General features: G+C 38.0%; 1 protein-coding gene and 1 pseudogene across 2 annotated transcripts in view; one reads left to right on the top strand and one right to left on the bottom strand.

The window, feature by feature from the left end:
* MICU3 (mitochondrial calcium uptake family member 3) overlaps positions 1-23,089 on the bottom strand; it is a 94,661-nt gene extending 71,572 nt beyond the window's left edge. Inside the window, exon 1 of the mRNA XM_080796476.1 lies at positions 22,416-23,089. Coding sequence (XP_080652602.1) covers positions 22,416-22,805 — 390 coding nt within the window. The 5' untranslated portion in view covers positions 22,806-23,089. The remainder of the gene's footprint in view (positions 1-22,415) is intronic.
* Positions 6,120-7,492, top strand: LOC308338992 (chromobox protein homolog 1-like; annotated as a pseudogene). Its single transcript has 2 exons — positions 6,120-6,170; positions 6,932-7,492. The product of its transcript is annotated as a chromobox protein homolog 1-like (transcript).
* Positions 23,090-24,168: the final 1,079 nt, after the last annotated feature.

Below are 24,168 nucleotides of genomic sequence, written 5' to 3'. Positions count from 1 at the left end.
TCAAATGGCTTCAGGCTCATTTACAAGCTTCTAAGAAGATAAAAGGGGTAACATTTTCTTTGCTTGTTGGGTGGTCGAAAGGTTACATATCAAATTCCAGTGTGGGAAAATCCCAAGTACTCTAGGTGAAATGTTTTGATGCTAGGTAAATGTGTCCATTTGGAAATACATACAGTCTGAAGAGGAGCCAATAGTATTTCCCTGGCTGGGTTCAAATAGGAAAAAGAAGTTGTAAAATTGAAAAAAAAAAAAGTAACTGAAAAACTGATCACTTAGTCTCCACTTGTTATAGGAGTTTACATTATAAGATTCTTTACAAGTTTACAAAGTACTGTCACAAATAATCATCTCAGTATTGATAGGAGGATGATGTGAGTAAAGGTTCTCTAAGGAGGCAGTATGTGTATTTCTAGGGAGGCAGTATGTGAAATGTGTATTTCATCTCTTCTCGCCTATTCAAAGCCTTTGCTCCAGAAATACCACCCTTGCCCTGCCTACCTCCCTCACTTTTTTCCCTCTTCTACTGACTACTCCCTTCAGCATACACATGTTGGCATTCCTCCAGCCTTAGAAGGCTTCCTGTCCTACTTCTCCATTTAGCTACTCTTCCCTTCCTCCCCACTTTGTCTCTTGCATTCATTTCCTGTTTGATCTGATTTCCTCTACTTCAGTAGGTTCTCCCCTCTACCACCTCACTAAAACTGCTTTCCAAGGTCATTGATGACCTCTTTTTTGCTAAATTCAAAGGTTAATTCTCAGTTTTCATCATACAGCATCTGACATAGTCGATAACTCTTTTTTCCTTAAAATAATTTTCTCAGTTTCCAAGACTTCACTTTCCTGGTTTTCCTTTTACTCTTCTGGCATTCTTTGTACTTTTGCTGATACTTCTATGCCAGTCCTCAGACCTTGTCTCTTTTTAAAATCTATAATTACTTCTTTGATGATCTCATCTGGCCTTTACATATTATAAATATACTGACAAATACAAAATTTATACATCTAGCCTTCTGAAATAATATAAATTCCACAAAGTGGGAATTTTTAAGGGGTATACTTCAGTTTCCCCAGTTTCTTGCTTGTAGCAAGTTCTTCAATATTTGCTAAATAAATGGATGCATGAAAGTGGTTGTAAAACTTAGTACAATTATTAAATAATAATTCCTTTAAAAATTAAAGCATATTAAAAATAAAAAATTAGGGGCACCTGAGTGACTCAGTGGGTTAAGCCTCTGCCTTCAGTGCAGGTCATGGTCTCAGGGTCCTGGGATCCAGCCCCACATCTGGGCTCTCTACTCAGCAGGGAACCTGCTTCCCCCTCTCTCTCTGCCTGCCATTCGGCCTACTTGTGATCTCTCTCTCTCTCTGTCAAATAAATAAATTAAATCTTTAAAAAAAATCAGAAGTTATCTGGCATTAATGTAATTGACTTCAGAACTGTGGGATGGAGAAGGCAATACAGTTAAGCATGTTCAATAATTTGCCTTGTGTGTGTAACCACTTGTAGAAACAGGATGTATAACTTTCAAGCCACCATAGAGAGAGAAAAGAGAAAAAATAGGACCAATCTAATGTCAGGGCATAAAGAGAAAAAAATTACACATTATACAGCAAAAACAGATGCAGATATGTCAATAAATATGAGTGGGTTAGACTCATTAAAAAAGAGCAACTCATATTTTTAAGAAGCCACATAAACATTCCTTGTAAGAGTCAGAGTTAAAACACTGCCCAAGTGTTTGAAAATATACAAAATTAAGGGCCAAAAGCATTAAATGGGACAAAGAAAAATTCACCAAGACATTACACACATAAAACAAAACAACTTAAAATTATACGATGGGGGCACCTGGGTGGCTCAGTGGGTTAAAGCCTCTGGCTTCAGCTCAGGTCATGATCCCAGGTTCCTGGAATAGGAGCCCAGAAGCCCCCCATCGCATGGGGCTCTCTGCCGGCAGGAAGCCTGCTTCCCTTCCTCTCTCTGCCTGCCTCTCTGCCTACCTGTGGTCTCTGTTTGTCAAATAAATAAATAAAAACCTTTAAAAAAATTATACGATGGAAAACCTGTTCAAAAAAATGCAATTTGACCAATTCATAATCACAGCTGAGATGTCAATACATCTCTACTAGAAATGGGCAGATCAAATGAAGAAACCATGTAAGAAAAAGAATCTGTGTAACAAAACAAATAAGATGCTGATTTGTTTTTAATAAACAAAATGTATCAACTGAGCATAGATTAGTCTTCACAAGAATATCAATAATATAAAAATGTGGAAGTTATATAGGTTCAAAGAAATATTCACAGAATATTAGAGAGTAGTGAATATAAATTTACCAGGAGTACTTATATCAATATAGATAAGTTTCTTAAATATAATACTAAATAAAAACATGAATTATAAAAGGATACTATCAAATAAGTATATATTATTCAGGGGTACACTCATTTGTAAAAAAAATTATGAAAACATGCATGGGAATGATAAAAATCAAATTTAGAACAGTGGTTATCTCTTTGGGGAAGAGAGAATTATGATAGAGGTATATATGTTGATGGTTTATTTTTTAAGCTGTCAGTGCATATACAGCTATGCATTATATTAATATCTATTTACTGTATTTTTGAAAGTTGGATATATGTTGTTTTTAAACAAGAAATCACTCAGGTTTTATTCCTTGCCTCATATGGAAACATGTTAAAATTCATCAGCAAAGAAATGAACATGAAAAAGACCACTATGAAAAATTCGAGATACACTACTGTATTATTAGACAATTCTTGGGTTAAAGAAGAAACAAAAACTGAGATTACAAGTTTTTGAAATTAAGTGACACTTAGGGACTCACAAGCAGCAATCTGTGTAATGTGGTCAAGGCCACTACTGACATGGGAAAATTAATATCCTCTAATGTATTTTTTAAAAAATAAGAATTTAAAATAAATATATGTATTCAACTCAAGAAGCCAAAGAAAGGATAAGATAAATTTGAAGAAAACAAAAGAGAATAATCAATAAAGATAAACGCAGAAGTAAAAACAATAAAACAGTAAATGATTTTAATTTTAAAAAGTAGTATTTGAAAAGACCAATAAAATAGAAAAACCTCTATCAATCTGATTTTAAAAAAGAATTGAAAGTGAAATAAACAATATTGAACATAAATTACAGTATACCCAGAGTTTGGGAGAGTACCCAATCATAAGACAAGAATCAGGATCTAGAATATATTGATATAATAACAATGTAATAATCAGTTTAAAGGCCAGAACAATACGGACAGTATGGTCATATCTGTGTTACAAAGAAAATGATGTATATGTTTTAAGTTTATAGGTCTGTAAATGTATTTTAAAGGTCTAAGATGAGAGAAAACATTTATGACCCACAAAGTAAGAACAGGATTTAATTCTTACATATCCTAGAAATCAATAAATTTTAAAAAAACGGCAGAAGATATTAAAAGCCAAGTCCTAGGAAACTATAAACAAACAAAAAATTCTCTACTTCACCAGTAATCATAGAAATGGAATTTATAACAATCATGATAAATCATTTTTTCATACTCATGTTGGAAATAATTAAACCTGAAAGTATTAAAGGGGACACTAGAAGTCCATCATAATTGCTGACAGAAGTATATTTTGATGCAACCATTTTAAAGAACAATTCAATAGTTGCTATTAAATCCAGTACCTAGAGACCTAGCATTGTAACATGTGCATCTACACAGAAACCTGGATATTCACTGCAGGACTATTTCTAACAGAGAAAAAATAGAAACATTCAAAATTCCCATCGGTGAGATAATACTTAAATAAATTATGGCACATCAGTGAGTAGTAGTCTGTGGCCATTCAAAAGAATACGGTAGATCTGGAAGTGGTACTACCATAAGATTCACAAGACACACAGCTTGGCGGAAAAAAAGTTATGAAAGAATGGGTTAAAAAAAAAGAAACCAAGGTCACACTTTAAAGAATCATAAACACACATGTATAGACTTTAAAAAAGCAGTGGAATGCTGTATTATTTTTTAAAAAGCAAACAACACATATATTACTAGCCTCATTTTACAAAAGAGTTACTAGCCTAATCTAGAGTAGCCTCCATCATGGTCATACAGATAGTAACTGAGTCTATGACCAAATCCAGCGTTCCTTCACATTACACAAATCAGCATTTTTTAATAAAAGTGCATTGGTTTGGGGGCACCTGGGTGGCTCAGTGGATTAAGCCGCTGCCTTTGGCTTAGGTCATGGTCTCAGGGTCCTGGGATTGAGCCCCGCATCGGGCTCTCTGCTTGGCAGGGAGCCTGCTCCCCTCCTCTCTCTGCCTGACTCTCTGCCTACTTGTGATCTCTCTCACTGTCAAAAAAAAAAAAAAAGTGCATTGGTTTTGTAATCCTTCAGGCCTATGTTCAAATGCCAACTTCACCTCTTCCTAGTTAGGTAACCTTGGAAAAAATAATCTCTCTGAACTTAAACATTTTCAACTATAAAAAAAATGGGCAAACAAATATTAACTCCACAAACTATAAAGATTAAATGAAAACTTAATGAGAATACATCCTTCTCTGTCGGCCAATAGAATCGCCAATAGAATCAGTTCATCAAGAATGTCTACTCTGTTGATCAGCAGGGTCCAGAAATAGTCTTTGGCAGCTCAGCTCCATGTATAAAGTTTGAGGTATCAAATGCCTCTGTGGTACTATAAGTTGGGAGTTCTTTAAATGTGTCCATGATGAAAACTATTCCAACAGCCTGGCATTTCCTTGAGGCTCCCATCTGCCTCTACCACCTTTCTCTCAGTCTTCCTGGCTCAGTTCCAAACATCTAGATTATATAGTATGTGGTGTTCTATTTATTTCTTAAGAGTCATGGCTGACCCTTCATGACAAAAATCTCTAGCTATGCACTGAGGCACTGTCTTCCAGGCCTGGCTACATGACTCCCAAGATAGTTTTTCTAGACTGCAACTGGAAGGAATAAGCATAACACATCATTAATAGTCTGGACTATTTTACCCTAAATGAATCACCTTGAACATACCCAACTGAATTAGTTAGCTTAGGCTGCCATAACAAAATACCATGGACTGGATGGCTTAAATAATAGAAATGTATTTTCTCACAGTTCTAGAAGCTACAAGTCCAAGATCAAGGTGTCAGCATATTAAGTTTCTGATGAGAGCTCTCTTTATGGCTTGCAGATGGCACCTTCTTTCTATAACCTCACATGCTCTTTCCGCAGTGTGTTGGGCACATTAAGAAAGTGTGAGTGCGCTCCCTGATGGCTTTTCTGAAAGGACACTAATCCTATCAAATCAGGAGCCTACCTTTAGGACCTCATTTAACCTTATGACTTCCTTAGAGATCGCATTTCCAAATACAGCCATGCTAGAGGTTAGAGCTTTAACATATGAATTTTGAGGGGACACATTCAGTCCATAACACCAACCACTGAGTGACTCGTTTGCCCTTTTCCTGTACTCATTCATATAGATCTTAAAAATGCTCTGGCAGGTCATTTCCCTCAAGCTGGAATTTTATTTTCTGGAAGAACTTGAAGGAGATTTTACTATTTACCCTCTCTTTTGGAGCCTTTATAAACAATCATTAAGTAAGATCAGTCCTGGAGTCCTTGGCCTACCTATCCCCCAGTGGCAGGGTTTCCGGCTTACCAGTCACAACTTGAAGTTCCCTGCCCACCATCCAGCCTTGGCCTACTTGCATCACAGTGGGGGATCTCCTGCACGCCAGGTCTATCCATGGTTCCCTGTCTGTCAGCAATGGCCTAATGCACATCAGCAGGAGTTTTTCCAGGCTGCCAGTCCTAGCTTATGTTTTCCTGTCTGCCAGCCTCAGCCCAGCAACTCTGGAGAAAAGCTCTAGCTGTGAATACACCTTTTCTAACAAGGCCTAAATCCCAACCTAGGGAGGAAGTTTGTTCTTTCCTTAGGTTTTCTCCCTCAGCCCTAGAATAGTCTTCTGAATTTTGATTCCTTCTTCGTAGCTAACCTCTTGTAAATGGTGAACAATTCTTCATATTGAACCTTATCTGTTCAAATTACTGTGTGGTTTCCAGAAGCCTGGCCCCTGACACAGAAGAGCTTGAGATGACTGTCAATGGGTGTTTCACAGTGGCCCCAGGAACAAGCAAAACAGAGGTACACCAGACTCAGAGAAAGAAGCCTCTTCCGCCTACAGTGGCCCTGCTGCACACTCTACCAGCAAAAAAGAAATGTTTGCAAGTTCCAACTCAGCATAAAAGCGGATGAAATGAAGGGTAGCTTTGAAACTGAGGCAATAACCTGACACCTAGTATTGTAACCTTGCTGCTATCCATACACAAAGTCCCTATTTAGCTACATTTTTTTAAAAAAAGTTAACATATGCCAAGACCTTCCTATGTGCCTGACCATTTTAAGCTCTCTTAATAATCCTATAATGTGGGATGTGTGGGTGGTCAATCAAGCATCTGGTTAAGCATCTGCCTTCGGCTCCCGTCATGATCCCAGGGTTGTGCTCCCCTCTTCCTCTGCCTGCTGCTCCCCCCGTTTGTGCTCTCTCTCTGACAAATAAACTTAAAAAAAAATCTTTAAAAAAAAAAATCCTGTAATGTAGGGACCATTACTATCCCTACTTTACAGATGAGGGAAACGAGGCGTGTAAATTTAATTAGCTTTGGCAAGGTTCTCGAGTAAAAGAGCTGAGATTCAGATCTAGGTATTCTGACTCCAAAGACCACACTCTCAATCACAATGCTATATTAACTTTTGTTTCTATTGCTAAGACAAAAACAAGTTTTAGAACGTGAAGAGATCTGTCCTTTTTCTGGAAGCCACCTCCCCCACCAGTCCCACACACAAGCGTGGCACCGTTTCCTCTCACACTCCTGGGTGCTGCTCTGAGCAGCATCACCCTTTAGACTAGAAAGCTGGCGGGCACAGAGGAAGAAACAAAACAAGAAAGTGGAGGAGGTGCTAGAGGGTGAGGAAGAAGAATATGTGATGTAAAAATTTCCCGATCATCGAGTGGAAAAGGCAAAGTGGAGAATTTCCGCAAGTGGAAGGGGTCCTCAGATGCGGATGACACTTGGGAGCCAGAAGAGAACCTGGGCTGCACTGACCTCATTGCCACTTCTACAGTCACAGAAAACAGTATATGGGACAGAGAAATTATAGGAAGGCAGGTGCTAAATTGACTGATTCTGAAAATAAAGGAGAGAACAAACCAAAGAAAAAAGAAGAGCCAGAAAAGCCATGAGATTCTGCCCAGGGTCTGCAGCTGGAGCAGATTAGTAGAGCTACAGACTCCAGGGCAGAGCTCATGTTCTTGACGAAATGGAAAAGATATGATGAGGATGACCTGGTCCCTTCCAAGGAAGCCAATGTCAAGAGTCCACTGGGTCATATCCTTCTATGAGGAAAGTCTGATGTGGCATTCCCACCTCTTAGAGGACGATGACAAAAAAGATGACAAGAATTAACTCTCCTGAGTACCAGCCCCTTTCACACCTGACTGTGGGTTTCACGTGGAGAGGGAAGGAGTTCTACTTGTCTTGACACCACAGAGGAGGCTTGAGGAGATGTCCTTTGAAGAGCAGTACTTAGAGCCACCCAAAGGAATATAAAGCCTTTCCAGCTGTGTACTTTGCAGATTCATCCCAGGGGAGAGGAAGGAGGAGATGCGCTGCAAGGCAGCTCATTCTGTACTTTGCTGAGAAAAACAGAAGGCCTTCCATGAAGGACAAAACTTGCAGAATGCATGTATTGGAGAGCAAACGATACCGCAGATCTTCAAAGAGCATCTCCACAACGCACAGCCTGCTTTCCAATTGTTAACTCTGCATTTTTACAGTGTAGCATGTATATAGTTTGGGGGGATCAGTGGTGTACCATTCAGGGGTAGGAGGGATGGGATAGGAAGGGAGACAGGAAGGATCATTTTTGTTAAAATTTGGGGCCTGATGGTCAAACACTGGAAAGAACAACCTAATAATGATTTGGTTTTATGTCCAGAATATTTTATCTTTAAAAAACATGTCACTGGCTACCTAAATGAAGACTGTGAGACTCTAAAAACTGTGAAGACCTGAAACTTCTTTTTTTGTTGTTGTTGTTGTTGTGTTTTGTTAGTTATCATACATGCATCATTAGTTTTGGATGTAGTGTTCCATTATTCATTGTTTGTGTATAACACCCAATGCTCCATGCAATCCGTGCCCTCCTTAATACTTGTCAAGGCGTCCCCTGCCTGAGCTTAATGCTGTTCCCAACAAAGGGCTATGCCAGTTAGTAAGTCAGGAGGGACAGTTTTATTGGAACATACACCAGGCAATTGTTCTTAGAGGCACTAATCCTTGACAATGATAAGCCCCCCTTTTTTTCAATTATAAAGTTTTCAATATCAGCCTGTTCATCCAAGCAAATGGCTAAGGTATTTGTGGAGGGGAAGAGGGTGGAATAGAAGGTGGGAGAGTAGGGAAAGAAAGGCCCATGCTCTTAGAATGGAAAGCTCTTGGAGCCGCTCTGCTTTTTGAACTTTGAACCCTGAAACCATTGGTAGCAGCATTGACAGCAGAAGTTCACAGGAACAGTTTAAGGGCTGAAGGATTTCAAAAGCCCTAGACTCAGAAGAAGATTAAGCTTTCATACTGGGACAGTGGTTCACTTTAAAACACCAAGCAAAATTCTTTCTAATCCTAGGAATTACCTAATACCCAAAATGCTGTCTTGAATCATAAGATCCATCAGTTCTCGACATTGTCTAGACCTGAACCTAAAAGTCCATTGTCAAATCTTTTGAGGCATGTGTTAGATTTCTGTGAAAACTTCATTTAAATGTAAACTTTGTACCACATCATCAGTTTTGGTCTTAAAACTACAGATTAAAAAAAAAAAGTGAAGAGAAACTCTGTTAGAGGCTAAAGTTCTTTAATATTCCTATTAAAAAAGACAGCACACTTAGATAGCATTTATCTCTGAAGGAAACTATAAACAAATATGTCAAAATGTTAACAAGTGGTAATTCTGAATGCTGGACTATACAGTTCACCCTTACACAGAGGTTTGAACTGACAGGTCCATTGATCCATGGATTTTTTTTTTTTTCGATAAATACAGTACAGTGCTATAAATATATTTTCTCTGCCTTATGATCTTCTTAATATTTTCTTTTCTCTAGCTTATCTTGTTGTGAGAATAAAATAAGGTGTACATATATTGTAATAATTTGCATATAATACATACCACATAAAAAACAGGTGTTAATCAACTGTTCATATTATCAGTAAGGCTTCTCATATACAGTAAGCTATTAATAGTTACGTTGGGGGGACTCAAAAGTTATATGTGGACTTTTGACTGCACAGGGGGTTGGTGCCCATAGTCCTACATTATTCAAGAGTCAACTGTATAATTTTACATATCTTTTAAATTTGACAAAAACAACTTTTAAAAGGGAATGTAAGAAAGGAGCACTATTTAAAGGTATATAATCTTGGGGCGCCTGGGTGGCTCAGTGGGTTAAGCCTCTGCCTTCGGCTCAGGTCGTGGTCCTGGGGTCCTGGGATCAAGCCCCACATCGGGCTCTCCGCTCAGCGGGGAGCCTGCTTCCCTCACCCCTGCCTCTCTGTCTACTTGTGATCTCTGTCTGTCAAAAAAAAAAAGTATATAATCTTAAAAATTATTCAGTTTTTCAGTTGTAGAAATTATTATTGAAAAGTATAAACAAGTTTTAAAAATAATATAATATTACCTAGCTTTGGCACTTTATTCCCATTACATTGACATTTGACTTTCAGAGAGAACTTAAATGTCCCTGAATTTAAAATGAATGAAAGTTGAGAAGGCATTATCTGGGACAAAGTTTATAAAGTTTATAAAACTGGTGTTTAATTTATAAAACAGATTTAAAATATATACACAATGGAATATTACTCAGCCATGAGAAAGAATGAAATCTGTCAGTGACATCAGCTTTTTCTCTGTTTGGGTAACGTAAATTCTGACTCTGACCCCATAAGAGGTAGTGAGGGACCATGTTTATACATTCTCAGAAAATGTTTTTTTCCACCTGGAGTCCAGACAGACACGTTCAGGTTTCCGTATCATCACACTAGGAGAACGATTTTTTCTAGTCCATTCTTTTGAAGAGGGCTCTGGGTGTCTCAATTTCAACTTACCAAGGTCTTGTTTCCATTCCCAAACAGGCATTAAAATCCAAGTGTCTACAATTTTAGGAATAATAATCCACTGCTTGCCCAAGTAAGTCACAGCTCATGCTGTTCTAGTAACTAGTTTCCTCTTTATTTCTGCACCTGGCAATTTTCCTTAATGTCTTAAGTACAGTATGATATTTAAAAGGATGTTTAAAATATTTTTATGACAGATTATATAGTATGCTATATTGTTAAAACCATAAGTCTAACCATTTATTTTATTAAATGGGCATTCCATAATTTATTTATGAGCATTTTCATTTCACTTAAAAGAAAAAAAAAGCCATTTTCCTAATACAATATACTTCATATCTAAGAAAAATGGATAGATACCTATCACTCATTCTCTAGTTTTCCTTAGAAAGGAAACAGATTTTTAGCTAGGTACAACAGCACACAGAATAAAGGTTACATTCATCATGTTTTATTGTAGTTAGCTATATAAGCTAAGTAAAAATGACTATTTTGACTAAATTGTGGCCAGTAAAATGTAAATGAAAGTGCTTTTTGAGACTTCCTGAAAGGCCCATAGAAAAGGAGCTGACTCTGCTATTCAGAGCCCAGGTAAGTAAAGGCTAAGTGACTCATTTCTCCTGATCCTAAGCCATCTGCTCCTATGCCACCTTATTTTCACTTAATTCAACCAATCTTATTTCTATAATCTCTTTAATCCCTGAGTTTAAAGTTGTTGTAGAGAGCATTCGTAAGTAGAAATGGGTAAGCAGATCACTGTAGAGGGAGGAAGTGTGGGAAAGGAAAGGGTGGAAGCTCTATATTTTCCCAAGCTCAACAATTTCATGAAGATCACAGTCGCTTTTAGATTAGGATATAGTGCTGTGACTTACTCAATAGGATACCACGGTGCCTTTACAGATTTTTCTAGGCTAGGTACCTCTGACCCCTCTGTCTGTCAAAACACTGATGCCTAATACTAGTACCAAAGGACTTAAACTCACTCCCTAGGGAACCACTCTGCTATCCTACAATTAAGAAAGCCCAGCTGCAGATACTTGAATTTTACAGTATATTTAAGAATATTATTTTCTCAAAAAAGAAAAAAAGAGAGAGAGAGAATGGCACTTCTCTGTAGAATCTAAGAAACCTTCCTTAATGAAACCTATCACCAAAATATGAAAAAGACATGTTTCTAGAACTTCTCTACCAGCCTATAATCAAATAATATACCCTTGGGTCCCTGAGTCACTTCTGTTCTTATTTATCTGACATTCAGATAATCCCTCTGTAGTTCACTTCTCCATATCCTTCCAATTTTCACCATTCTACTGAAGATCAATGCGCAAGCCAATCTCTGGCTTTCACCATGTTCTGAATTCTGCTGGGTGGGGGATGTGGATAAAATACCTAAGACACAAAGAGCTACTCTCCTATAATTTGCCAGCAAATGGCAGGCACATTGATGTTTGCCTGCTTGCCTGCAGTTTTACAAATTTTTAAAATAAGTATTATAATAATTCAAGATAAGTTCTAGATTTTACTTATTTGGTGATACATATGAAATATTTTTGATAATTAAATATTTAGTTCATAATATCACCCAGTATTTGTGCTTCTTATAAAATTCAGAATATTAGATCAAAGTATGAATTACAGATTTTAATCTTACTTCCCAAATAGGATGTATTCACTTTGATTAAGTCTGTGTTATAATATACTTGAATCAAAATTCTTATCTAACTTTGAAGATGATGATGAAGTAATCACCAGGGCTGGCAAATCAGAGAACAGGACAGGCATATGCAACAATACATGTACACAGTACTGGACCAAAAGGTTACTAAGACTGGATTCTTTACTAGGAGGACATAAAATCCCAATTTGATCCATATATTGGGACAGGAATCAATAGGGAGAAAGCCATATGACAACAAAAGTTCACGTTACACTGATCTCCCTTCACCATAAACTCTAGTCCAAAAGCTGCCTATGACTTACCATAGGACTCTATCATTAAGTTTGATGGTAATAACAGCCTCAAAACCTGTCTTAATCTCTTGGGGATAATAAGTCAATGTGCTTGTATATATATGGAGAATAACAAGTGACCTTCCATCTTTAGAGTAGTAAGAATAAAATTAAAGTACAGTTGACCCTTGAAAAATGTGGGAGTTAGGGGCACCAAACCCTGTACAGTTGAAAATCCATGGATAACTTTTAATTGCCACAAAACCTAACAACCAATAGCCTCCTGTTAACCGAAAGCCCTGAAAGTCGATTAACAATTATTTTGTATGTTAGGTGTATTCTATACTAGATTCTTACAATAAAATAAGCTGAAGAAAAGACAATGTTTTAAGAAAATCATAAGGAAGAGAAAATACATTTACAGTACTGTATTTATGGAAAAAAATCTGTGTATAAATGGACCTGCACAGTGCAAACCCCTGTTGTTAAGGACCAACTGCATTTGGAAGAAGTTTAGATGATCCTATTTGAATATAACTAATTTTAACAGGTTGGAGCTAGCTTAAACTGGACATAACCTATGGAGCCTTTCTGACCTGATATGAAACTGGTTAGGAAAAACCCATTTTGAATTGTTCCAAGCAACTGAATAAACCATTATATCCCTTCCAGAGAAAGAGATAATCCAAATATCTCATCTAGTCAATATTTACATATCAATTAGACATCATCTTTATCAAAAAGCAGAAAAAAATTGAATTATTTGAAATTCTTTTATATACACTTTCTGTATTCTAAATTCTGGAGCTGGAGTATTAAATGAATAAAAGGTAACCTAGTGAATGGGGAAAAAGCAAAAAACTTGGATTCTACTTTCCCAATTTGGAAAAGTAACTCTTTGATGAACATACACCTACTATGCTAATCAATTAAATGATACAGCACTAAATTTCCACATTTTATTTTGCTTATATAATCTATCAATATGTCAAAGCATTAAGGAGTAAAGGGTTACTTAAAAAGTAGAGGAGAGGGCACCTGGGTGGCTCAGTGGGTTAAGCCTCTGCCTTCTGCTCAGGTCATGATCCCAGGGTCCTGGGATCAAGCCCGCATCGGGCTCTCTGCTCAGCAGGGAGCCTGCTTCCCCCCCTCTCTCTGCCTGCCTCTCTGTCTACTTGCAATCTCTCTCTCTCTCTGTCAAATAAATAAATAAAATCTTAAAAAAAAAAAAAGTAGAGGAGAAACATATCTAGAAAATCTGTTTAGTATACAAAAGACTAGGCATTTTCCTTAATGCTAGATAGATAATGTCATAAATAAAACTTGTTTTATTTTTTAGATCACATTTTTCTCCAACATAAGAGTGTTTACACTAAACAAAGTAAAGTTACTCAAATTCTTAGTGTTTGGGACAACAATTACAGGAGATCAGTGAGAATTAATAATCTCCAGTTTAAACTTGCCCATCAAGTTTAAATAAAAGAATAAAATCTCTAGTGTTTTGTAAGTTTGGTCCACTTCCTACGTAAGTTAAATATTACATCATGGGTAAAAAAAAGTACTAATTAGATCATATTACTAAAGTCTGTACATCTTAAAAAGTGGAATAACATACACAAGAATTAAAATAGCAAAAGCTGTGACCATGTGGAAATACCCATTGAAAAACTTCTACATTTCATGAGCAAGTTAAAAAAGATTTCATGGTTTTCTAGTGGTTTGTGTTCTTTTTAATGGCTGTTTCAATCCACCACTCTCCAAATCTATCATGGTTACTCTACAAATTTCTATTATCTTGCTCTCAGGTGATAACATCACCTTCTATTTTATAGCAAAATAGTAATCATCAGGCTAAAACTCCTTCAACTACTTGCCACTAAAAATGAATAATTTCTGTGTCCTCCCATTCCTTCTTCCTATTACACCAGAAATGCCATTGTTCCCATTATCTAAGATTAAATTCTTCCCTAGTGTTTTAACTTTCATTTCCCATCTGTACCCTGGTTCTTGACAAATCAATTAACCCCCCTCCTTCCTTTGGTTTAGTGTTTCTCCTCTTACCTTCAACATCTAAACATATTTAAGGGTCAACCATCTAAAAAAAAAAAATTAAATCTATGTTCCTTAAGCTATTGCCCTCGCTTCTCCCCTTGACAGCCAAATTTATAAAAGTATTGTCAACACTTACCTCATCTTGTCCACATCACCTTTTCTTTACTTTTACTTTCAGCTTCTCCAACTATAATTTGATTTTCACCTCCAAGATATCACCAAGATCATCCATGAACTTCTTATTGCTAAATCCAGTGAATACTTTCTATTGCTAATCTAAGATGAACTCCTCTGGTAGAGCTCATTGATACTGACTATAGTATTACTTGTCTGAAGTACTTACTACCTTCTGTTGGCTCCCATGACTCTCCTGGCTTTACCAGTCTAGACATTACTTCTCAGTTTTTTGTAGGGTTCTATTTTTCTGACAGTTTTTTACATCACTGATGCTCACCAGGACTCTTTCCTTAGGGGCTTTTCTCTTTATGTTCTATATATTCTAAACAATGTCATCCATTCTCATGACTTTCATTGCTTGGTGATTTTCAAATCTATTGTTATAAGCACAGATTTCTCTCCTAAGCTTCTGACCTATGTATCCAACTGGAAGTTTCCCTTCAGCTGTCCAGAAGACACCCTGATCCACTGTAGTTAAAAACATCATTCATGCACACTCCCCCCAACCTTTTTTTTCTCCTGAGGACCTAGTCTCAATGAACTGCTGCACAATCCACCCAGTGCCCAAGACAAAAACTTGAATATCACCCAGATTCTCCCATCTCTCTCATCCCTAAAATCTAGTCAACTACCAATCCTCGTTGATCCTACCTCTTGAAACTCTCCAGTGTGGGAACTTCTCATTGCTTCACTGCTATTTCCCTAGTAAAGTTATAACCATTTCTTGTCTAAAGAAATATTATAGGTAAAAACCATCTGACACATATTTTTTTAATTAAAGAATACAGAGAATCATACCCCCTAACATTCTCATCTAACAAGTAACAGCATTGTACCTGGCCTCCTCCCTTTCAGCATTGTATCCCTCCCTCTACCTTCCCTATCCAATCAAAGTGATATTCCTAAAATGCAAATTTGATTATATTATCCTGATGCCTAAAAATCTGTAATGCCTCTTAAGGTAAAGTTCAAATTCTTTGTCTTAGAAGGTCTTGTACTATCTGCTCCCCATTACCTTCTAGCCAACTGTCTGATCACTCTTGCCTCAAATTCTCTGCTATACCTCCACACTGATCTTTCAATTCTGGAAACATGCTATGTCACATATGTTATTTCCTCCTGGAACACACTTCTTCATCCACTTTGTCTCCTTGTTTCCCTAGTAATTCCTACCTATCTTTTATATCTCAATTTAGACATTACTTCTCCCAGGAAGCCATGCTTAATGTCCCAAGCCTGAGTTTTACGTCCTTCCTGTATGATCCCATAGTATACTCTATTTTCCCCATCACACCACTTTAGCATATTGCATTAAAATTATTCTGTATCTTCACTAGACTATAAGCTACAAAAGGACATGAATTTTATTTCATCCACCACTAAATCTCTAGTATATACTACACTTTAATAAACATTCCTTGAGTAAAGTATTTGAATGAATAAATGGTTGAGTGGAAAGATGGATAAATTGTTTCTAAATAGGACATGAAATGGAAATCTTGATTTTTATAGCTATAAAACTGAAAATAACTGCTTAATACATGAATCTTAAGAAATATTAATCATTTAGATAGGATCATGTACTCTAAGATAAATGACCTTTCCTAATACTTTTCTAGGACCAGGAACAGATAATATTCTTTAGCACATTATGTATATGATTTAAAAGAGAAAAAAGTGGAGGAGAAAGAGATTAAAGAAGCCATTTAGTGATGGAACTGTAATACTGATAGTAAATAAGAGACTTTTGAAAACTGGTATGGGAATCTGGTAGTCAACAGTTTAGATATATAATTTTACATTAGCAACCACCTCAAAGTAAAAACATTAAAGTATTTAATACTAAAAGCTAAGGACTCTTAGGAGAATGAATCTGCTGTCTTCTCATATATTTAGAGAGAAGAAAACAAATATGTATGTACTCTGAACCTACTATCTAATGAAACTGAAATTAGTTACTGAATTCAAATATACTACTAATATTATGACTCAGCATCCAATCATTAATCCTCACAGATAACACAAAGAGGTAATACACCCATTATTTTACCTTGCATTAGCTTTCTAATATCTAAAGTCAAATGCGAATTTGCATAGATGAGGTGATTTTTATGAAAACAAGCTTTTTAAAGAACTGTCATAATAAAATATTGTAACTTATTTCAGGATTTGGCATTCACTCAATCATTAAATAAGAATTTATTAAAATTTTATGAACCACAAAATTTATGTGCTATATGGAAGATGAATGAAACCACCCTCAAAAAAGCTTCAAAAATTTAGGGTTAATATAATTGTTTTAATAATCTCAAATATCTTCTTTAATCTTTATTTAGAAAATGGCATCCATTTCTCAAAAATTATTAAAGATAAATTATATATTCAATCAATAAGAGGGAAGCTACATTTTACTCAGTATTCATAAACAGTCCAGCCCCAAATTACATAAACAGAATTACATGTCAGAATTTGAGAATCAACTAGGAAGTTACATTAAACCCAAATACTATTTACCTGAATTCCAATTCAAAATACAACTCAATGTTTTTATTATATTTTTTAATGTAGAGATTATAGAGATCAAGGAAAAAAAAACTGGCATACACCTTCATTCAAAGTGATTGCTGTGCATTATTTTACAATTTCCAAGTCTTAGAAGAGAATTACAGATGAGAATTTTTAAATATAAGTTCAAAGTCATGACAGTTTCATTTCCTGATTCCCAATGTGGATCCTAATAAAGACATGCATAAATGTAACAATCTTTCACTGCAACCCAAAAAGTACATGCACTTCTATAACTCCTGGCTTGGTATAACCAGAAAAAGGATATATTTTTTTTCCAAATTCATCCAAATTTTATTCTGTGATTTACTTGGGAAAAAAATAATCTACACTCAAATCACTGTACATGAATCTATAACATGATCACGCTACTAGAAGAAATGTGCGTAGAACCTAGTGGATTTGCCATGAAGTGATTCAGAACCTGGTGCATAGAACCTGGTGGATTTGCCATGAAGTGATTCAGAAAACAAACAAAAAAACCAAAAAACAAAAAAAATTCAGAAAACAAAAAAATAATTTAGCCTCCTATACAAAATGTTATTCTGCATAGAATAAACCTATCCTCAGTTTTACACCTCTGAGGCTTCTCTCACTCTATAAAAAGTTAAGAATCTTCTCCATTTACACCTCTGGCAGATTCTTCAATATCTGGGGAAAGAATAAGCATAACTTCCTGTCTCAAAACGTGCTCACATAAAAAGAGATTGGAAAAGATATCTAATGAATGAAATTTTTAAAAGCATGATTATTGGCAATTACTACAGACCTATACCAAAGAGATACAAATATTGTTCTCTTTTCCACTTGAGAGTAAAACTATGTGCAAGTCACAAAATGATGTATTCTGTACAATAAGTAAAATATGGATTAAAGTGTATTGAGCAACCTAAATTTTTTTTATTTTGAACCTTTTGAAACAAAAAGGCAGTCCTAGAACAAAATTTTTTCCACTAATAAAAATAATGTTTTAAGGATAAAATTGTAGGGTTCTAAACAGAATCTTGTCTCCCATCTCTTTACAATATTAATAAAGTTCAAGGTCATGTCTACTGAAAAATTTTGGCAAGCCAAACTTGCACAATTAAAATAAATACAGTGTCACGTGATTGGTCTTCTAAAGCCTGGAATTTTGACCTTGACCGAAGTCTTCTGAATTCTAATGCTATAAATAACCAGCATTTAGATGAAAAAAAAATCTTAAACTATTAATTCTCACAGAATGTGGCTGTGCCTTTTTAATGCATATATCCCATGTAAATGTTTAGCATGGGCTTATTCATTGGACAAAAATGTATTGTGTGTCTACCAGGGCTAGGCCCCATATCAAGCAATGAAGATATAAAGGAGACACGACCAACAGAGTGCCCCTCCTTAAAGTGCTAAAAAAAAAGCAGAGGAGACAAATAATTGCAAAAAGTCATCACCTGGGAGTATAGGATATGCAGGGGGCATTTTTAATATCTATAGAGTAAGGGAAAGCATCCTGGAGGAAGTTGAGAGTCAATGTCTTAAAAACAAAAATCTTCAAGGCTATGGTAATAGAACTGTCTATCTGTAAGTTATGGTTATTCACGCCTATCAGTTAAATTCTATATTCCGTAACATGTACAGGTTAATTTATAACTAGGTTTATGTTTAGCATAACATGCTGCTTAAAAGAAGTTTTATAAATCAAATTTCTCATAGTTTTAAACCACAAAAGGAATAATTTCTGCCAGTTCAGTAAAATCAAATGAGCATAACGAGTAAAGTGGCAACACAGGTTTAAATATTTCTGAAAAATGGAAGGCTGACTACATGAGTTTCTTTCAATCTCTTTCTATCTTAACCACAATAAAATCACAGTAAAAGGATTTTTTTTAAAAAGATAGAAACATATAAGAACTAAGAAAGAGAAAAGGAAAGGAGACTAAAACAATCAAAAGAATTCATCAAATTTTTACAAAATGGAGAAAATGAAGGAGTGATAATTGACCTGGGGGGGGGGGCAGAGTGCCCCTATACTCTCAATACTGGAAGACTGAGGAGGAGGAGACCAAATGGAAGCGAGCTGACTGGAGATGCAGACCCCAGAAAGGATAAGACCTAAGAATTCAAGGAGTGGTGAAGTCAGAGTAAGTGATGGGGCTGAAAACAGCATTAGATAACAATAGGTAAAAACATCATTGGATACTTCCCAACACACAGGCTCTCACATACAAATGCATGTGCACCTGCACCTAGATTACAGCTCCTGCAACTTCTCCTACTCTTTGGAGAAACTCAATGACACCAGAGAAAAGGACTTATAAAACACTGACATTTGGGGGTGCCTGGGTAGTTCAATTGGTTAAGCGTCTGACTTGATTTCAACTTAGGTAATAATTTCAGAGTTGTGAGACTGAGCCCCACATTGGGCTCCACACTGGGCATGGAGCCTGCTTAAGATTCTCTTTTTCTGTCTCCCTCTGCCGCTGCCCCCTCCCTCTCTAAAACAAAACAAAACAAAACAAAACCATAAACAAAAAGACCACTGACATCTGGATGTCACTCTATTAAGCCCAGACCACCAAATGAAAAGCCATTCTCATGTACAAATAGCTTCTGAGTAGCTCTCAAATATAGAGAGGCAACAACTACAGATATGTGAGGAAAACTTCCATAATGAAAGTGAGAGCTTAGAAAATCAAACAGAAACAAAAAATTAACCTGGAAGAAACAACATAATGCACAAAGAGGAAGACAATTCAAAAACAAAACAAAACTATGATTAATATCCTTACAGTAAAAAGAGAAATTTAGCAGCCATAAAACAAAACAGAAGGCTGTACCAAAGGAACACTAAAGAACAAAAAAATAGTTTTGAGTTAAAAAATTAGAATGGCTGAAATAAAACTTTCAATAGGGCAGCTGGAAGAAGAGTCAAAGATAGCTCCCATAAAAACAAACAAGCAAGCAAGAGGATTAAAAAGTTACAACAGAAGATTAGAATTAGATTAGGATCTGTCAGGAGGTGTAACTTCAGACTAACAGAGGTTCCAGAAAAAGAAAACAGAAAACGGAGAAGTAGAAATTGTCAAAGAAATAATACAAGAAGAACATACAGAACTTTCAAACATGAATTTCTATATTGAAAGGATCCTCAAGTTCCCATCACAATAGATGAAAAAATGCCCACATAAAGCTCTTTATTATGAGTTTCAAAAAGCAGGGGGTAAAAAGAGATTATAAAAGTTTTCAGGGAGCCTGGGTGGCTCAGTTGGTTAATCGCCTTTAGATCATCAGGTCATGATCCCAGAGTCCTGGGACCGAGTCCTGCATCAGGTTCCCTGCTCCTTGGGGAGTCTGCTTCTCCCTCTACTCTTTCCTCCTTGCTCTGTGATCTCTCTCTCATTCTCTTTCAAATAAATAAAATCTTAAAAGAAAAAAAGTTCTCAAAGGAGGGGGGGAAAGACTGATTACAAAACAATCAGAATTGTGTGATTAGAGACTTGGGAAGAGTCAGACAGAGGCCTCTGGTATCATTTATAGAGGAATTTTTATAAACACTAAGCAATTATACCATAATAGGTACAAATAAATAAATAAATAAATAAAATTACAAAAACAAATTTATTGAATGCTCACCACATGCTAGGGGTACAATTCTAACTATTTAAAATGTATTAATTTAATTTTCATAACTATGGAGGAAGACACTATTAAGTGTGGTCTTTTTTTTTTTTTAAAGGTTTTATTTATTTATTTGAGAGAGAAGGAGCACAAGCAGGAGGAGGGGCCAGGGAGAGGGAGAAACAGACTCCCCACTGAGTGTGGAGCCAGGTGTGGGGTTCAATCCCAGGACCCTGAGATCATGACCTGAAGTCACACGCTTAACCGACTGAGCCATCCGGGCGCCCCAAGTGTGGTCTTTTAAAAACTACTATACTATGTCTCAATTTTAAAAGCAAAATAAACTTTAGGGGCACCTGGGTGGCTCAGTCAGCTGAGCCTCTGCCTTTGGCTCAAGTCATGATATCAGGGTCCTGGGAATGAGCCCCGAAGGGGGCTCCCTGCTCAGCGGGTAGTCTGTCTCTCCCTCTCCCCACCCCCATGCATGTGTCGTGCGTGCACTCTCAAATAAAATAAATCTTAAAAAAAAAAAGTAAAATTAATTTTAAAACAGAAGAAAATACTGTTTTAATGCTCTCTACCTTCCTAATCTGTTTCCAGATCAACTATGGTTAGTGAAAAATTCTGTCTTGGTCAATGGGGACACAAGTTTAATGTATGGGGGGGGTGGGGAGAAGAGGAGTAGCAGATGAAAGTTGAGGGAATTTGCTGCTAGCATTTTAAGTATTCATTGTACAAAAGCACTTTATGCTATGTATTTATAATTTGCAGCTAGAAGGTCTGTAGCACAGTAGATTCCCCGATTTAAATACATCAACGACCTCCATCAAAAGAACTGATGCACTTACCTCAGACCACCAACATGTGTTTGGCCAAAGAATAAAGAATACGTTTCATTAAAGTTAAAAAACGAATAGCTACCTCTTTTCTAAATTTTTGTTATCTAAGCCCTTCACACTCTTTCGTCTTGCAAAGAAAATGTCCCTAAATGACTCCTAGTCATTTACATGACTATTTATTAAATACAACGATAGGACAAAACTCACTCTTGCCTTACCCTCATCTTTACCTTACATTATCAGTTGCATAATGATACTTGAATATTTCATTTAAATATCTTCTGTAAGAGTTAGCCTCTTTCAGTTTCCTATTTGTGCTGTCCTATCCATCTTCTCACTTATTTCCCTCACTTAAGAGTTTCTGATTTGGCGGTGGAGTGGGAGGGGATATACACTCTTCTGAACAGATTTTTGTTTTTCCCATTTCCAATCTGGGGATATCTTCCTTCTTTCTGACCTATAATAAGGAAGTGACTCGGTTTTGGCATTTACTCTCTTGGGACTAATAAAGTGCTATACAATAATGTCGTTACTTTTTAGACCTCAGACCACTGCTTCAAAACTCATCCTCCTGCATTGGACCTCCTGGGTCATTTGCTGTTACCTGGTCCAGCCTGGGCGTTCCTATCTCTCACACACCCAGCCCTCCACTTTCTGCCTGTTATACCCTTGCCTTCTTCGTAGTCTTTTGTTTTGTTTTGTCTTGGCTTGGGGTTTTGGTTAATAGATGGTACTGCAGCAACCTCTGCGGTCCTGATGCATCAATGACAGCATCATCTGTGTTTTCCCGACAGCTGGGTGAACAGACCTTAGCCTGCCTGGCCTACGTCTCGGTCTCACAGGAGATCCCCATCTGCGGCCGCAGAGCTCACACCGCGACAACCTCCACTGCCGGCTGTCACGGTGGCCCACAGTCCCAAGCGCACCCAGCCCGACTGTCACACCTTCCCTCCAGGAGCTCAGGTGGAACACCCCGGCCGCCCTACCCTCGGGCGTCACCTGCGGGCCAGCCCAGCGCGCGCACGCGCTCACGCACCTACCGTTTCCTTGGCAGCCGCCACCGGGATGGGAAGCAGACCCCGGCCGCGGGGCGGGTCCTCCGGCTCTGCGGCTAAGGTCTCCGAGAGGCGCCCCGGAGTAGGCGTCCATGCGGAGTCGGCCCTAGGGTCCCCATACAGCTGGTAGCACACAAGGCCGACCAGACCCCCGCCGGCCGCTGCCGCGATGCTCAGCTCCCCCCAGCGCCTCCGCCGCCTCCAAGCCTCCTCAGCCACAGCCCCCTCTTCCTCCTCCCGGCAGGAGAAGGGCCGGCCGGGCGGGCCCGGGGTTACCCCCGCAGGCCGCCCCCACAGCCCAGGAAAGAGATGGTGAGGGCAGGGCGGAGGCGGGAGCCGAGGCGGCGGCCACAGGAGCCTCCGCAGTGCAGCCATTGCGGGAGCTGCCCGCACCAGAGCTAGGAGGGGGCGGGAGGGAAGGCGGGTGGGGGGGGGGTGAGAGGCAACGAAACCTCGCGAGAAGTCGGTGTGCGGAGGTTCGATGCTGTCCGAGGGCGACCTCTGCAAACGCGCGGCCTGGGGTACCCTGTAGCCGGCCTTCAGCTGCGGCGACCGGGGGTCTTGGGCTGGGGATCGTGAGGAAGGGGGCGGATCCCGGCTCCTCCTGCGCGCGACACTCCTGTCTCAGTCCCGCAGTCATAAATAACTGCGCCTGCCCCGGCAGCACCTGACTGCGCGAGAACCCAACACCGCAGGGCACAGCCAAGTCAGCAGAACTTAAAAGAGCCCTCGCGTGTGCGCGTGTCCAGACGTCCGTCCGCTAACTTGGCCCTTGGACTTGGCTGGGTGGGTTTTGGGTCATTGGGTAGTGCTCCTCTAAGAAAGTCACGGCCCCTGACCCAAGCTCACGAAAAATTTGCAATTGTATCTTCAGGTGTACAATAAAAATGAGGTAAAGAGTGGCTCAAGTTAAAAAGATGGCAGATTAAGTCAAAGACTGTTTTGACTACACAGTGACCGCTTCTGGACTTTTAATGGGGAAGGCTAACTTTTTTTTAGCTACAATTAATATCTTAAAAAACAACAAAAAACCATACTTGTGGTCAACAAATCGGAAGTGTCTTGAAAGATACCCTTACTTTTGTGGGGATGCTGTTGGTATAAATATTTGAAAAAATATGTGATCGTGTCATCTTTATTTTTGTTATTGCTATACCTGTTTGTTTGCTACCCTGTCAGTGCCAGTTATATGAGAAAGTATATATGACATTCTTACCAGCTTCCCACCCCTGAGCCCAGTTTTGGTTAACTGAGTAATGCTAGCTTTGGTCTCTATATTCTGGAATGGTGCCAGGATCCCCTAAAATATTCTGGATCTAGGGGTGTAAACAAAATCCAGTTGTCTCTGTTGAGCTACAGTCACAAGGGAATTAGATCAGTTGATTCTGGCAATTCTTATAAAGACTAAGGGCAAACAAAATGAGGTTTTCTGACTCAGATCTTGATATTCCCATTCCTCACTAACAGGAGTGAGGAAGATTAGCTCCTTGTGTGGTCACTACGATTCCTTCCATTTCTGCCTTTTTTGAATTTGGGAAACTTCTGTATCCCCAAAGAAACATTTATTCTCTAGGTATATAACACAGTTCTTCTTCTGGCATTGTTTGAACTGAACACAATTTCTGGATTTTCTCATAAATTTCCAACATGGCCTAATGGCAGAATTCTTGGACAGACTGATGAATTTTTATTACTTGTATATTAAAAGCCGAGGAGCTCTAAGGAGAATTAAGGAGGT

The sequence above is a fragment of the Martes martes genome, assembly GCF_963455335.1.
Source record: "Martes martes genome assembly, chromosome: 2".
Classification (NCBI taxonomy): domain Eukaryota; kingdom Metazoa; phylum Chordata; class Mammalia; order Carnivora; family Mustelidae; genus Martes; species Martes martes.
This window is presented reverse-complemented; position numbering and strand designations above follow the sequence as displayed.